Source organism: Arabidopsis thaliana, chromosome 4 (assembly GCF_000001735.4).
Source record: "Arabidopsis thaliana chromosome 4, partial sequence".
Taxonomy (NCBI): Eukaryota; Viridiplantae; Streptophyta; class Magnoliopsida; order Brassicales; family Brassicaceae; genus Arabidopsis; species Arabidopsis thaliana.
The window spans coordinates 2,615,358-2,629,651 of record NC_003075.7 but is presented as its reverse complement, the minus strand read 5'-3'; the positions used below and the strand labels follow the sequence as shown (position 1 = coordinate 2,629,651).

Sequence of the window (14,294 nt, the reverse complement as noted above, 5' to 3'; positions counted from 1 at the left end):
AATGTCCCGTTTTTTTTTATTTTGCATCAAAAAAAGTATATATAAAAGAATACAGAGTAAAATAGTATTTTAAACATAAACTTTTCACTTTAACAAAATTTTCTACTTCAATTCTTAACTAGCGGCACAATACTTATTTATTTTAAGTGTTTGATGATACTTTTTCTACATGTAAAAATCAATTAACATATATAAGGTAATTTTTCAAACAAAAATATAAAAATTTCAAGTATATTTATAAAATTAAAATATATCAAAACTATTAAAAAAAATTAAAACTAATTTTATTTTGCACATCACGCGAGGCTACTTCTAGTGTATATATATTGTTTGATGATGTTGTGTTTTATATAGAGAAAAAACAAACTCATAGCATAATGCTTTTTAATTTCGTCAGAAAAGCCAAATTAATTAGACAAAACTACATTTTTCTTCTAACCACACCTTATAGAGTGCTTTTTTCTTTCAAGTGCGTTTCTATATCTGTGACGAAGAAATACGTATCGCACTGCTTTTTCTTTTCTTTTTTTCTTCAAAAAAAGAGTTTGAAACAAACTTAATGGTGAGAAATAAGTAGAACCACACATAAAAAGCTGGAACGCGTCGTACATTCACGCCCTTACTTTAATCTATTTGGTTCTGTTTCTTTTTCTTCTGTGTCTCATATTATATCCTTCCATATTTGCTGTCAAAAACCTTTTAAAAGTCTTATTATTATTTTACTTGCTCATCTCCTTGTATTAAGAATCTTGTTTTGAGTTTTTGTGAAAGCGTTACTCTTTAAATAATCAACAAACTCGTTGGCTCTGCAAAACCCTCATGCATGTGCTAAGTTCCAAGTAAGTGTCTATAGCTTTCTGCTCCAACAACAAAAAGAAAAAGAATAACATCATCCAGTGTTTGATCCATTTCTTGAATCTTGTAAAAGGGTTATGTTCTTTTGATCTCTCTGTAACAATTTCGAAAATGGCGGATATATACGAGCACCAAGTTCCTGAGAAGCTTCGCGTGAGTTTCCACAATATCCAAAACTCAGAACCAAAATCTTTCAATGTTTTTGTAAATTTCAAACCCTAAAATTCTTGTTTATCTCTGAAAAAAACAGGGGAAGTATCAAGCAATGATTGTCTACTGTATTCTTGGATTTGGTTCTCTTATTTCTTGGAACAGTATGCTCACTACAGCAGATTACTACTACAAAGTTTTCCCGGTTCGGTTTCGGTTCTGACTATTCTAAGATTCGAAAATTAGTTTTTGAATTCTGATGTTGTGTTTTAGTCATCAAAAAGTTGGAAAAAAGACATAACGTTTCTTGCATGTAGGATTATCATCCTTCAAGAGTACTCACACTTGTATACCAACCGTTTGCGTTTGGAGCAATCGTGATCCTCGCATACCACGAATCGAAAACCAGTACTCGAAAACGTAACCTGATTGGTTACATTCTATACACAATATCCACATTCTTGCTCATAGTTGTAAGTTTCTTAATTCAAGTCTTAATCTTACATTAATCTTTCATATGTAAATGGATTTTAATTATAGACGCAAGAATTTAAATTAAAAAAAAAAAACAGTTGGATTTGGCAACAAAAGGACGTGGTGGATTCGGACCTTATACCGGTTTATGCGCAGTCGTTGCTGCTTTTGGCCTCGCGGATGCTACCGTTCAAGGAGGAATGTTCGGTGATTTATCACTGATGTGCCCTGAACTAGTTCAGGTTATACATTTTAGGAGATACAATATATCCTTTTAGACTAGCTAACATATACAAGAGGAATTTACTAGCTAACATATTCCTACTTCCTTGTAGTCATACATGGGAGGTATGGCTGTAGCTGGTGCGCTAACATCAGCGCTTAGGCTAATAACCAAAGCAGCTTTTGAGAAATCAAACAATGGTCTACGAAAAGGGGCAAGTGAGTTCATATTTTTGAAGGTTTCAAATTTCGAAAACCGATAGAACCCCAATCACCAAAGTGTTTATAAGTTTTTTTTCTTTTTGGCAGTGATGTTCTTAGCTATCTCCACATGCATAGAGTTACTATCTGTGATGCTATATGCTTATGTGTTACCGAAACTCCCGATTGTTATGTATTACCGAAGAAAAGCCGCTTCTCAAGGATCCAAAACTGTTTCTGCTGATCTTGCTGCTGCGGGTATCCAAAATCAATCAGACTTGGTAACTTCAGATTTCTCAAGATCTTCCCTTTGTTGTCAAGAATCTATCTTTCTTAATTTTGTATTTTATTTTTATAAGATTCTTCACCACTAAACATTTTTTCAAGAGATTCCTAAAGAATCTATGTTTCTTGATTTTTTCTTTTTGTTTTTGATTCCTCAAGATTCTTTCTTTGTTCTAAAACTTTCCCACTCTTCATCATTATTTAGCTTCATGATTTTCCTATGCAGAGTGATGATGATTCCAAGAATCAAAGGCTAAGCAAAAAAGAGCTGTTGTTTCAAAACATAGACCATGCAGTAAATTTATTCCTCATCTACGTTTGTACATTATCCATTTTTCCCGGGTTCTTGTATGAAAACACAGGACAACACGGGCTAGGTGCTTGGTACGCACTTGTCTTAGTAGCGATGTACAATTGTTGGGATTTGGTCGGGAGGTACACACCACTGGTTAAATGGCTCAATATTGAGAATAGAAAATTGATCACAATTGCGGTTTTGTCACGTTATCTCCTCATTCCGGCGTTCTACTTCACTGCGAAATATGGTGATCAAGGATGGATGATTATGCTCGTTTCTGTTTTGGGATTGACTAATGGACATCTCACTGTTTGCATTATGACTATAGCTCCTAAAGGATACAAGGTAATCTATTTTCACCTTTTACTAATTAAAGGTGTCAGATTTGATTGTTTATTTTTAAGAAAGATAAAGCATACAAGTTTGAATATTTAAAGGCAAATACAAACGAGTACAATCTTTGCGTTTAAGACAAGTAATCTCACATTTGTTCTATATTGTAACAAAAAATCAAACTTTGGTTTTGATTTGGTGAAGGGTCCGGAGCAGAATGCGTTAGGGAACTTGCTGGTGATATTTCTGTTAGGAGGGATATTTGCAGGAGTTGCTTTGGATTGGTTATGGCTTATTGGTAAGAAGAATGCCTTTTGAGTTTTAATCACTCCAAAACCAGTGTTTCACTTTAAGTTAAATTGGAGGTTAATTTGTTATGTAAAATTACAGAAAGTAAGTAAATATGTAAAACCAATAATAAATTAATAGAAACAAAATAAATAGAAGAAAAAAAAATAAGATTATGATATTACATTTAGTCCTAATTATACATTTGAATATATAACAGCACTTATTTTTGTCCCAAAAAAATATATATCCAAAAAGTATATCAATCCATGCGAAATGAAACGGATCACAAAAATCACAAAATTTCAAGAGATTGATTACGTGAAAGAACCGCTTCACGTTACTTATGTAAATAATTTTCCACATTTTTGACTCGTTTGAGCCCTAAATAATATCTGATGACAAAAAAAAAGATAACTCAATAGAGGATAAAAAATAAACTTAACCATAAAAAACGATCCGCATACCTGTTTAAGTGTTCCTGAAAATTAGAAAAACATAATTGAGCGCAACGCTGGTATAAATTCTTTTAATCCATTCAACAATGAAAAACAAAACGAAATTACATCAACGCTGCACTCAATGATGTTCATTCAAACCCAGGAAAAAATATCCTCATGCTTTTTTCTATCATCTTAGAAATGAACATAAACATGATTTTATACTTGAGGAGTAGCTGACATTGCAATGCTTGTGTTGGTTTAGAAGCAGTACAATGCTTGTTGTTTGTACTGTGTACTACTTACAAACCATACTAGAATATATATTTTGAGGTTCCGAGTTTCTTTTCGTATTCAAAATTATAACTAATGAAACTAAATTTTTCTTTGGTTTTCATGTGATAGTAATTAAAATTTAAAAACAACATTGTTAAGAAAATTATTAGTTAAAAATTTTAGAATAGTCCAAGTGTTTGTAATGTACTAACGATCGGTGTTCGTGTGTACTGCAGCAAAACACCAACTTTATGTACTACACGAGATCTTCTCTACGTCAACGACGTCGTTCTTTGTTCAGGCCCTTTTTTTGCTTTTTGGGATCAATCATAAGTAGCTTTAACTACTAAAGTGAATTCGAAGCAAATATTCTCTAGGATCATGATTCATGAACACCAGCTTCCTTCATGGAACATTCACAAGATTGTACAATTATACGGTTTGGTTCGATCTTTCTCATATAATTGGTTTTCGTTTTGTTTTTTGTTTTTTTTTTATTTTTATTTTTTTATCAAATAAGCCTTGTGTTTCATTCAGTCAATCCCATAAAAGCAAAGATTACAAGATTATCAAGCATTAAAAGGATTACAATAAACTTCAAAGACCAGAAACTAACAACATAGAAGGATAGATAAGTTTGATAAGTCATAGAGGATAGGAGATCAAAGCAATCAAGCAACAAGCCACATGCAACCTCAAGGTGTGTCATTGACATAGATACTTCCGCGAATAAGTCGGGGAATTTTGAATTAGTCATGATCGAGAGAACTTGATCTTGTGACGTTGAGAAAGTGTCATTTGCCTTTTCGCTCACCGGTACGAAGCGCAATGAAGACGTCGGGACTAATGGTAAGATATCACAGAAGATAATGGCTTTTTTGGGTACGGGTTTAATCTTAAGATTTAAGAGAAAAAGATATAAAAGGTTGAAGAAGTTTGGAACCACCGCTCATTGGAGACAAGATTATAATGCCATTCTTCTTTAAACTTGTAATTTCAAGAATAATATCACTTATGTAGCTAAATAGCTCATGTATGAAATCGATATGCAAGTGAATAAAAGATAAAAGGTTGAAAGGATAGGGTTTTCGGTTTATATGGTTTTATTTATACAAAATTCAGTTCGATTTGGCTTTAATGGTTTTCAATTATCGAAAGATATGAAATGATATCAAATTTGGTTTGCTTTTGATCTGGAAAAGTTTCATGCAATGCTAGTTTAGGTCTATTGTTTAGTAAGATTGTAGAATTTTTTTCCAATAGTAAAATCAAATTTTATTAGGTTTCGAGCTAGTTGTATTAAACAGGACATTTTTAGATTGAAAATTCAATTCTTACATGTATAGCTGATGTCTTCCTAAAAGTTCTGACTTTTAGCTCAAACTAAAATAACATAAGCATATGTTGACTAAATACAAAAGATAAACGAAGACTTTATATGATCATTTAATGACACTAATGATTATGCTATAAGTAGACAACAATATAAACATAATACCTTATCCGATTTGAAAAAAAAGAAAAAGAAAAACTCTAATTACTTCGTTAATCGAATATACATTAATTATATCTTCAAATGTAAGTTGATCAAACTGTTTTAGCTAGATCCAATATTACTGAATTAACCAAGTCATTTAAAAGCCAATGTTAGTCACTCAACACAGTTTAGCGTGGTTACAGTTGATTAATGTTGGATCTAAGGGTTTTATTCGTTTAATGGAATAGTTAAGTGTGTTTTTCTTAGCTAAATAGCATTTTTAAAAATGTCCTCTATGCTAATATATCCAACTTATTATATATTGTTATACCTCATATGACGTATAAATGACGTACTGTTAGGACCACATTTATATAACCCATGTGATTATAGAAGCTTATTTCCACATTACTAAATTATCAAACATTGTATAAAGTCTACTTTCGGTTTTGGCGACATTAAATTGATTAGTCTCTTGGTCGATTAAGATCATTAACATTTCTCCTACACAAGAAATTCAAAAGATAACTATCTATATAAATTACTCAAAGTCATTTAGTATAGTAAACTTGATCCATTCCTACTATAAAATCTTTAGTACGTAGATATTATAGTGTAACAAACAATAAATGAAATGGAAAAATACAGCCGTATATAAACGACGAAATCTTGGTGTTTGAATTAGAGTTTGGCACGGTGATGTATAAGAAAACTCTGATATTGAAAATCTTGGTCATACAAATACACAACACAAGTGTATATCGAGGACAAAACGTGTTTTTTGTATGGAATAATGAAAACAACTTTTGGGATCATGTAAAACAAGATTTGCCTTTTTAGTCCAACTGATTCATATGCCACCGCCCAAAGTACTTACATGTCTTAGAGACTTTGTAGGTTTGATTGACAGAGAATATTGCCAATTAAGAAAATATTTGATCAACCAACTGAAATGACAAAAAACAACCTAAACAAAAATGAAGTTGGTATGAGGTGATTGTCTAAATTAAATTTACTTGTTAATCTGTGAATTTTCGAAAAATTACCTTTTAATTATAAAATTTAAACAGTTAATGTAACAAATAAAAACCTCATTTAATTTAAATCAAAATAAAAATCAAATAAATAAATTTACATTTATTCTTTTTATTTCTCAATCTTTTTGTCAATTATTTCTCAGTTTTTAGTTTCTCTACTTTTTAAGTATATTTTTCTTTTTGAAACAATCTGTCTATTATTAGAAAAATATGATAATCACTTTCTTATCATATTTTTGCTTTATTTTGTGTTTCATATGTTTTTCTTTTTCTTTCTAATGGTTAAAACTGGATTTGTGTTATGTAGAAAAATGTTCTTGTGCCTATAATGTGGCCAGTTCTTTTTTTCGGTAATAGACTTGCCACGAAACAAGTTGTGGTGTAGTTTAAGCCAACTATTTATGGTGTCGAAGTTAGACTTTAGATTTAAAACTTTAGAGTTTATATATACAGTAAAATCTCTATAAATTAATAATATTGGGACTACAAAATTTTATTAATTTAGAAAGGTATTAATTTATCGATAAATTAATATTTATTAATTTATAAAAAGATTTTCAAAATTTTGGTAACTTTTTAAAAATTTCTATAAAATTTCTTTCATTATTGAAAATATAATAATAATGTCTACAAACAACACCAACAGTTTTGATACAGTAAACTATGATAATTATATTCAAACAAAGAACAAATATGAATTTAAGCAAAAAAATATTAAAAATATATTATAAGGAAATGTTTTATGTTTTACATATAATATATATGTAGTTGATACATTTATACAATTATTAATTTACGATATTGATGGGACCATATATTTACATAAAACTTTCAAAACAATTATTATCATATTAATTTATCGTTTGTGTCACTTTTTACACTGGTTCCAACTTAAGACCGGAAAAATTTATTAATTTATAGAAGTTATTAATTTATAGAGTATTAATTTATAGAGGTTATACTGTATAATATTAAAAGTTGGCCAATAACAATTAAGGAAATTATTTTTAAGGGTGCCTAAAACATATGAAAGATTTTAATTTTTCTTGTTAAAACTTGCTAATAATTTATTGTTATAAGCTTTTATTATAGTCTCTTATTATAGTCCTGGAAATTTGATGTTTAGAAAAAAGTATACTATGACGACAGTGTTTTAAAGTTTCCAAAAAAATCGATAAAAATCTCGCTCAAACTGAAAATCGTGATGAATAGTGACATTTGACAAGTTTCAACATTCAGTAAAAATTGCTAACAAAAGATATTAAAAATAAAATCAAATGTGGTAACATTGTAAATATATGCTAACATAATCCTATACTATTATTGGGAAATACATAATAAAATAACCATATTTTTTGTAAGTAATTACATAGGTATGCAATTAAAAATAAAATTTCAAAGAGTAAAATAATTCATCTTTTTAAATATTAAAAAGTCAAATACTAATTTAATTAATTAAATTTAATTAAAAAACAAAATACATTTTTAATTTCTAAAAAAGTAACCAATCAAAATCAACATATAAGATTTGATATCCAAATTTTAATTAATTTAATTTAATTAGACAAACGAAATACATTATTAATTTCCAAAAAAAATAACTAATTAAAATCAACAAATTAGATTTGATATCTAAATTATCATATTAATTTTTTATTAATTATTATAGTTCATCTCTCATCTTTATATGATTCTATTTTTGCGAAAAAATAATATTATTGTTATAAAAGAATAATTAGCTTTTCGCATGTGCCATGATTTATATTTTTAAAAACGAATATAAACTGTTCAATACATGAAAAAATATTATAACAGGTCAAAAATAGATTTTAGAAAACTTTCTACTAAGTAACGGGTTATAATTTAAATATTTATATTCAATTTCATACATATTATTTTGAAAATTTATAATCTTATATACTATAATAATTAATAACATATTAGATTTTTTTATGTGTATGATGTGATTCAATTTTTAATACAAGCTTGAAAATCTTAGAATTGACGGGTTTAAATCAATATTAATACAAGATGGTAATTATAGGTGAAACTCTAAAATTAACAATTAAATACAAGTGTATAATCTTAAATACTGAACAATATAAATAATATCAACAAAAATATACAACTAGCAGTTTACTATACATTTAAAATCCATAAAATAATATTATATATTTATAAATCACTTTTACAATAAAAAATTTTAGTTTAACTAAAATATAAGAGTATCTACGGTATACCGCACGTTTATATCTAATTACGTATATATAAAAAAGAAACAACTCAACTAACCCACTTACGTTTCCGTCAATTCAAAAATAAAACTATATATTTTACCAAAAAAAAGTAAAGAAAAAAAAAAGTAAAACTAGATATATACAATTTATTCTAGTTGCAAATTAAGCATTCAAAATTGGCAAGATATGTAATTGTTTAATTTCGTTAAGACTCTTAGCATTAAAACCAAAGAAAATAATATGAAATTTCTCTTACTAAACAAGTTTTTATTTAATGAAAAAAACAAGGTTTATTTAATTACCACAATAATTTATTCTTATAAAAAATGTTGACTCTATACGTAATAAAAGATCCACTGGAAAAACCGAACAAGGGGTCAAAACAAACAGCTCATCCCAAAAAATGCCGACGTTCGTGTTTACACATGCTGCTTTGTCCCCACGCGTCCCCACTCTCAGTTGGCTCTCCGTACAACACGTGTTAAAGGTGATTAATTAACACAAACCGTGATTTCAATTAAAACGAGCTTTTTCTTTCAACTTTTTCCTTACGTTTTCCACTTATTGCTTTCGTGTCGTACAAGTGGCGTCTGGTCATTAGATTGTGTCCCGTGATCTGACCCCAATTGCACACGTACGCTACCATACCACGTGTACTTCTAGTTCACGCTCCGGCCAGTCTCGCCGGATTCCGGTTAGTAAATTCGTAAGACTTCTCTGGTGGTCAAAATAGAAAGTTTTTCGTGCATTTTGATTGGTTCTAGTGAAATTGTGCAAATTTTTGATTGACTTAATGGCCCACTTCCATTTCAAAACATTTGTTATTAGTATTGTTTTGGTTCATAAATTATCATTAGTTTATTTCTTCAGAGAAACAAGAGATAATAAGTCAATGATATAATTATTCACTATCAATTATTTATCTACCTTTCTATTTCGATAACATTTCAGCACCATGTATGATATCAATTATAGTATATATCTTCGAATCATATTTTAATATGATCGTTGATACGATCTCCATGCATTTATGTAGAAGAAAAGCCGACCACAAATATTAAACAAAAGAGTAGATAGATACCAATAATAGAAACTCCATCATTAAAACAATGTTATGAGCTGAGCTTTATATTGTTTACTGGTGGGATGTTGCTTTCCCCTTGACGAATATACTTTAGTAATAAATATTTTAAAACTATAGTATTTTGGATTTTGGATATGTAACAAAATCTATATAACAAATACAATGATTGCATGTTTACATAACTCTATTCCAATGGCGTTTTGTTTATTGGAATTGGAGAAAACCATTAACATCAAACGAATAATTAGTGATATTATCACTGTAATAACTCTCTTTTTCATCCTCGGTGCTGCAAGTGCTACTATTGATGTAAGTTGAGGAACTTGAGTTTAACGGAGTCGGGCTTGAAGAAGGTGTGGTCAAGACTGAAGCAAAGTCGGAGTAATAAGGTTCTAATACAAAATTGGACTTCGAACAATCATCATCGTATGACAATGAATTTTGGACCGTCGTCTTCATTGGCATGAGGTCTTGGAAATTCGTGAATTGATCCATGATAGGGAACCAAGATTGTAATTCTTCATTACCAGGCATGTTGTAACCGGTTTGGTATTGGTTTACTTCGGTTTGGTTAACCGTGTTGTTCTCGTGTGTGTTGTTGGGGTGGTTTTGGTTTGAAAAGAGAGAGGTTGCGAGTTTGAGTATCTCGGGGTTAACCAATGGTTGATGATTACCATCACTCATCATGAGCCTCGACATGTTCATATGTTGTTGATGATGATGATGATGATGATGCGAAGAGTTGTAGATAGATGAGCTGAGAATGGAGGAGATATCGAGAAGATCAAGACGTGGAGTGTGTGTAACCGGGTCGATTCCCATCTTTAGAAGTCTTTTTCTGATGTGAGTGTTCCAATAGTTTTTGATCTCGTTGTCTGTTCTTCCAGGCAAACGAGCCGCAATCGCAGACCACCTATACGAAAGCAAACAAAGTTAGAATCTGATGCATTGTAGATTTAACATAAATCACTAGTAACATCATTCAAAGCTATGACTCTAAGACTAATCTACAAGATTAGTAGTTTTCGTATAAACTACGTAATGGCAAAAATATAAAATTATTGAAAAGTTCAAACTCACTTGTTTCCCATGATGCTGTGAAGTTGAATAATGGTTTCTTCTTCTTCAAAAGAGAATCTTCCACGCTTAATATCTGGTCGGAGATAGTTGGTCCACCGGAGACGACAACTCTTACCACATCTTTGTAACCCTATAGTCAAGATTCAAGCAAAACTTTAAAAAGACAATTCACGAATAAAAAAAGTATGATTAAAATGTAATAATGAAGATACGTATACTAACCAGCATTCTTGGGAAGAGTTCTCCAATTTCCATAACCATGTATATTGATATAATCAATGAGCTTTTGATCCTCCTCAGGAGTCCATGGTCCTTTCTTGAGACCATTCTTCTTCTCACAACATGGTGATCGTCCCATCTTTTTGATTAATTGTTAACCGATCGATGAAGTCAAATGTTTTTAAAAAAATATAGTGATTGAATTATGAGGAAACAGAGAGTAGAGAGAAAGAGAGAGACGTAGGGTCCTTAAAGAGAGGTACGAAATATATATAGGAAAGAGATGAGACTCTTATCATATGGGGAAAAAAGGTGAAGTCAAATTGATTCGGTGCCGTCCTCTGTTCATCGATTGGGCTACGTGTCCTTTATAATCCCAAAATTTGTTTTTTCCAAAAAGTTTTTTTTGGATGTATACATACTATATATTAATGTTTTTTCCTACACCTTATTGTGAATTATGATAATGGCTAAAACTCTAGTAACAAAGCTGGCCACTAAATAACTTAATTTGGTTTTTGTTTGTAAGTATTTTTGTAAGTCATTTATGTTTTAAGTTAATTATAACTATGCATGCATGTGAATCTAGTGTGACACTTCGGTACAAATCTTGTAATTTGGGTAACCAAAAATATTTTTCATAACTTAGATAGTATAGAAACCATTTATACATTCTTCTTGTTGATTTTTTTTTTTTTTTTGAATATCAAGAGATTCTGGATCGAAGCATTTCTCTAGGCCTGAAACCATAGCATGTAATTTTTGTTCCAAGCGTCACTCAAATAGACATCTCTAAGCTTTGCCTAAATTTTTTACCAATTGAGCTAACGACACTTGATTCTTCTCGTTGATATTAATAAGAAAAATATCGTCAATCCAACTAATACCCTAGTTTCGAGTGATATGTTTCAAATTAACTATTTTTAATTGATTAGGAGTTTCATAATTTATAAGAGTCTCTATAATAGTATATAGTCTATTCAACTAGAAAATTGATAAATTCTGTTTTAATATTGTTAATAAAGACGGTAGACAAATGTACGTATGATATGAAACACGTGATTTTGGGGAGTTTTGTAGTGTTAAACACTGTATAGATTAATGTATAAACTTGTGTGATGATACTTAAGACTTAACTAATCAATTGATAAATATGATAATTAACAATGCAATCACAATCTAAAGAGACATGGACGTCGTCGAGGAGTGTCGCTCTCCGTAGCTTTTGGCTGTTTTCACATTAGCTGTCGCCAAAGTTATGATGCCACGTACTCTCTCTTTCCTCACAATTCAACCCTTCTGCTTTGTTTTTTCCTTTGGACTTTTTTGCAAAAACAAAACATATACAATGGATAAAATTTGTAAAACTATCAGAATACTGTTTGGTAACATAACTTTTAAAATTAATTTTGATTTTTACGTGAAAAGTATTTAACAAATTAACGCAGGTTCACACACACCAAGTTTTATAAAAGATTCTGGATTCATCTAATATCAAATTTTAAATAAATAACATATTTTCGTATAATAGTTTTTTTTGGGTAAATTTCAATAAAAACTACAATTGCAATTTTTATTAATGTTATAAAAACGACATTACCAACCTATAAATTCGTGAGTTTGATGTATAAGAAAATAGATAAATAAATGTTCAAGTATTAAATACATACACAGCAAATTTAGCTGTTCCTCTCTGTCTCTCTCTCTATCCCATCAAACTTTCTCAAGAAAAAAATGAAGACCAATCTTTTGGACTTATTAGCTTTTTCTACGTGAGATTTTGAATACATGATTGTGAATTTGTGATGCTTCCAAATTCCATTTGAAATTTTTGATTTTGAGTTATATATATATATATATATATCTTATTATTCATTGGGTGGCTTTATAATCATTTTGAAGTAAATATAAATGTGAGAAGAAAATTGATTGATACATTTTGCATGGCGTGACGTCAGATAGATTATCACTCTTATAGGAACCACGAGTTGTGCAACTCATCTTCCCTTTCGTGTTTCGACACTTTACATTTAATTACAACTAATAAAAATGGATTTTATTAACTAATTAAGTACTTTTTTGATCTCCTAAGAATTTGAATATATGAGTAGCTAAAACTCTAGAACAAACTAATTATAGTTAATGAATATTTGGATTCTATATTATTGGCGCATATGGCCTTATTATATATGCATAGTTTCAGGCAAACAAAAATTCATTCGAATATTCCAACAAACAAAAGCATCCAAGTAATAAAAATACATAAACAAAAGCAGCTAGTTTATAGACAAAATCTTCAAATAATCAGGAAGGACGACGATATAGATTGGTGATTAATATATTAGTAGTGATCGAATCATTGTCACATTTATGCTATTATAATACTATAGTTAAATATAAGTACATTAGGTTAATGTCTCGTTCCTTGCGGTTCAAGAATCTGTCGGGTTTAACGACAAATGAAAACTCCGCAAAGTGCGAAATTATGTGAATGAATAAGTATATTAGTTGATAAGAAAAAGGAGAATAAAATTTCATCACTTTATCAAATAAATAAATAAAAGAATACAGGATTAAAATAACTAAAAAAAAAAATTAGAAGATAGCTAGTGATGCTATATTAGGGTAGTAACTTGTCAAACATCTAGAGGCTTTGCTTGCGCATGAATTTGCCACAAAGAGCAGCAGCCTACGTGTTACTAGTTACTACATAGTTGACCATATCTTATTTGTTGATAATGTTTGAGCCTTTTCATGAATTAAATATGTTTCATGGATATTGGATCTGTATATCACTATGGATAAATCACTTAGAGCTCGATTGATTTAAACGTAATAGAAACATGTGCAATTGCAATTGCAAGAATTTGCAAAAACAGATGGGTTTTCACACATTTTGGATCTAAATTTATAGAAACATACGTGACTTCGTATATGTGAATCAAATTGAAGATATATTTGTAGGTCAATTTTCACTTTCTAGGTAATAATAGTACAAAAATTTATTAATTTAGAGAGGTATTAATTTATCGATAAATTAATAATTATTAATTTATGGAGAGATTTTAAAAAATTTGTAATTTTTTACAAAAATTTAATCCAAAAGGTAGTTCCTCTCTACAATCAATAATTTTTCTAAAAATCAATTACAAGTATAAAACCATTATTAGGTTTAAAAAAAAAATCTTTTTTATACGTAGTAAAATTATTAGAATTGAATTTTACAAAGAATTAATATAAATTGAAGAAAAACAATACTAAAGTCATATTTTACTAAGTTTTACATAATATATATTCATAAATATAAATATATATATATATATATATATTCATAAATT

The 14,294-nt window shown here is 29.5% G+C and overlaps 2 protein-coding genes and 1 non-coding gene across 5 annotated transcripts; 1 reads left to right on the top strand and 2 right to left on the bottom strand.

The window, feature by feature from the left end:
- The first annotated feature begins 593 nt into the window (after nucleotides 1-593).
- ENT6 (equilibrative nucleoside transporter 6) lies at nucleotides 594-4,785 on the top strand. Of its 3 annotated transcripts, NM_001340532.1 has the most exons (10): nucleotides 594-839; nucleotides 929-1,008; nucleotides 1,106-1,210; nucleotides 1,323-1,478; nucleotides 1,578-1,721; nucleotides 1,815-1,920; nucleotides 2,011-2,183; nucleotides 2,414-2,830; nucleotides 3,023-3,116; nucleotides 4,059-4,785. In NM_001340532.1, the coding sequence occupies exons 2-10, from the start codon at nucleotides 967-969 to the stop codon at nucleotides 4,157-4,159; spliced, it is 1,338 nt and encodes a 445-aa protein (NP_001328892.1). In that variant the 5' UTR covers nucleotides 594-839; nucleotides 929-966; the 3' UTR covers nucleotides 4,160-4,785. The 3 variants fall into 3 exon arrangements, with proteins under 3 accessions (NP_001328892.1, NP_192420.2, NP_001328891.1); NM_116750.4 differs by lacking the exon at nucleotides 4,059-4,785 and having other exon boundaries at nucleotides 3,023-3,272; NM_001340533.1 differs by lacking the exon at nucleotides 4,059-4,785 and having other exon boundaries at nucleotides 594-1,008; nucleotides 3,023-3,272.
- Nucleotides 3,596-3,702, bottom strand: MIR397a. Its single transcript, NR_141846.1, has one exon. It is a non-coding gene; the product is annotated as a microRNA ath-MIR397a precursor (primary transcript).
- A 4,919-nt stretch (nucleotides 4,786-9,704) lies between the features above and the next one.
- Nucleotides 9,705-11,280, bottom strand: MYB74 (myb domain protein 74). The gene is made up of 3 exons (NM_116749.3): nucleotides 10,960-11,280; nucleotides 10,738-10,867; nucleotides 9,705-10,570 (listed from the first exon to the last, which is right to left on the bottom strand). The coding sequence occupies exons 1-3, from the start codon at nucleotides 11,093-11,095 to the stop codon at nucleotides 9,862-9,864; spliced, it is 975 nt and encodes a 324-aa protein (NP_192419.1). The 5' UTR covers nucleotides 11,096-11,280; the 3' UTR covers nucleotides 9,705-9,861.
- Nucleotides 11,281-14,294: the final 3,014 nt, after the last annotated feature.

Bases quoted from the DNA above. Each gene is read 5' to 3' on its own strand.
- ENT6 (NM_001340532.1), top strand. From the start codon at position 967: ATGGCGGATATATACGAGCACCAAGTTCCTGAGAAGCTTCGC. The intron at 1,009-1,105 runs GTGAGTTTCCAC...TGAAAAAAACAG, and splicing joins AAGTTCCTGAGAAGCTTCGC to GGGAAGTATCAAGCAATGAT. The intron at 2,184-2,413 runs GTAACTTCAGAT...TTTCCTATGCAG, and splicing joins TCCAAAATCAATCAGACTTG to AGTGATGATGATTCCAAGAA.
- MYB74 (NM_116749.3), bottom strand. From the start codon at position 11,095: ATGGGACGATCACCATGTTGTGAGAAGAAGAATGGTCTCAAGAAAGGA. The intron at 10,868-10,959 runs GTTAGTATACGT...TCTTGACTATAG, and splicing joins AACTCTTCCCAAGAATGCTG to GGTTACAAAGATGTGGTAAG. The intron at 10,571-10,737 runs GTGAGTTTGAAC...GCTTTCGTATAG, and splicing joins CACAGCATCATGGGAAACAA to GTGGTCTGCGATTGCGGCTC.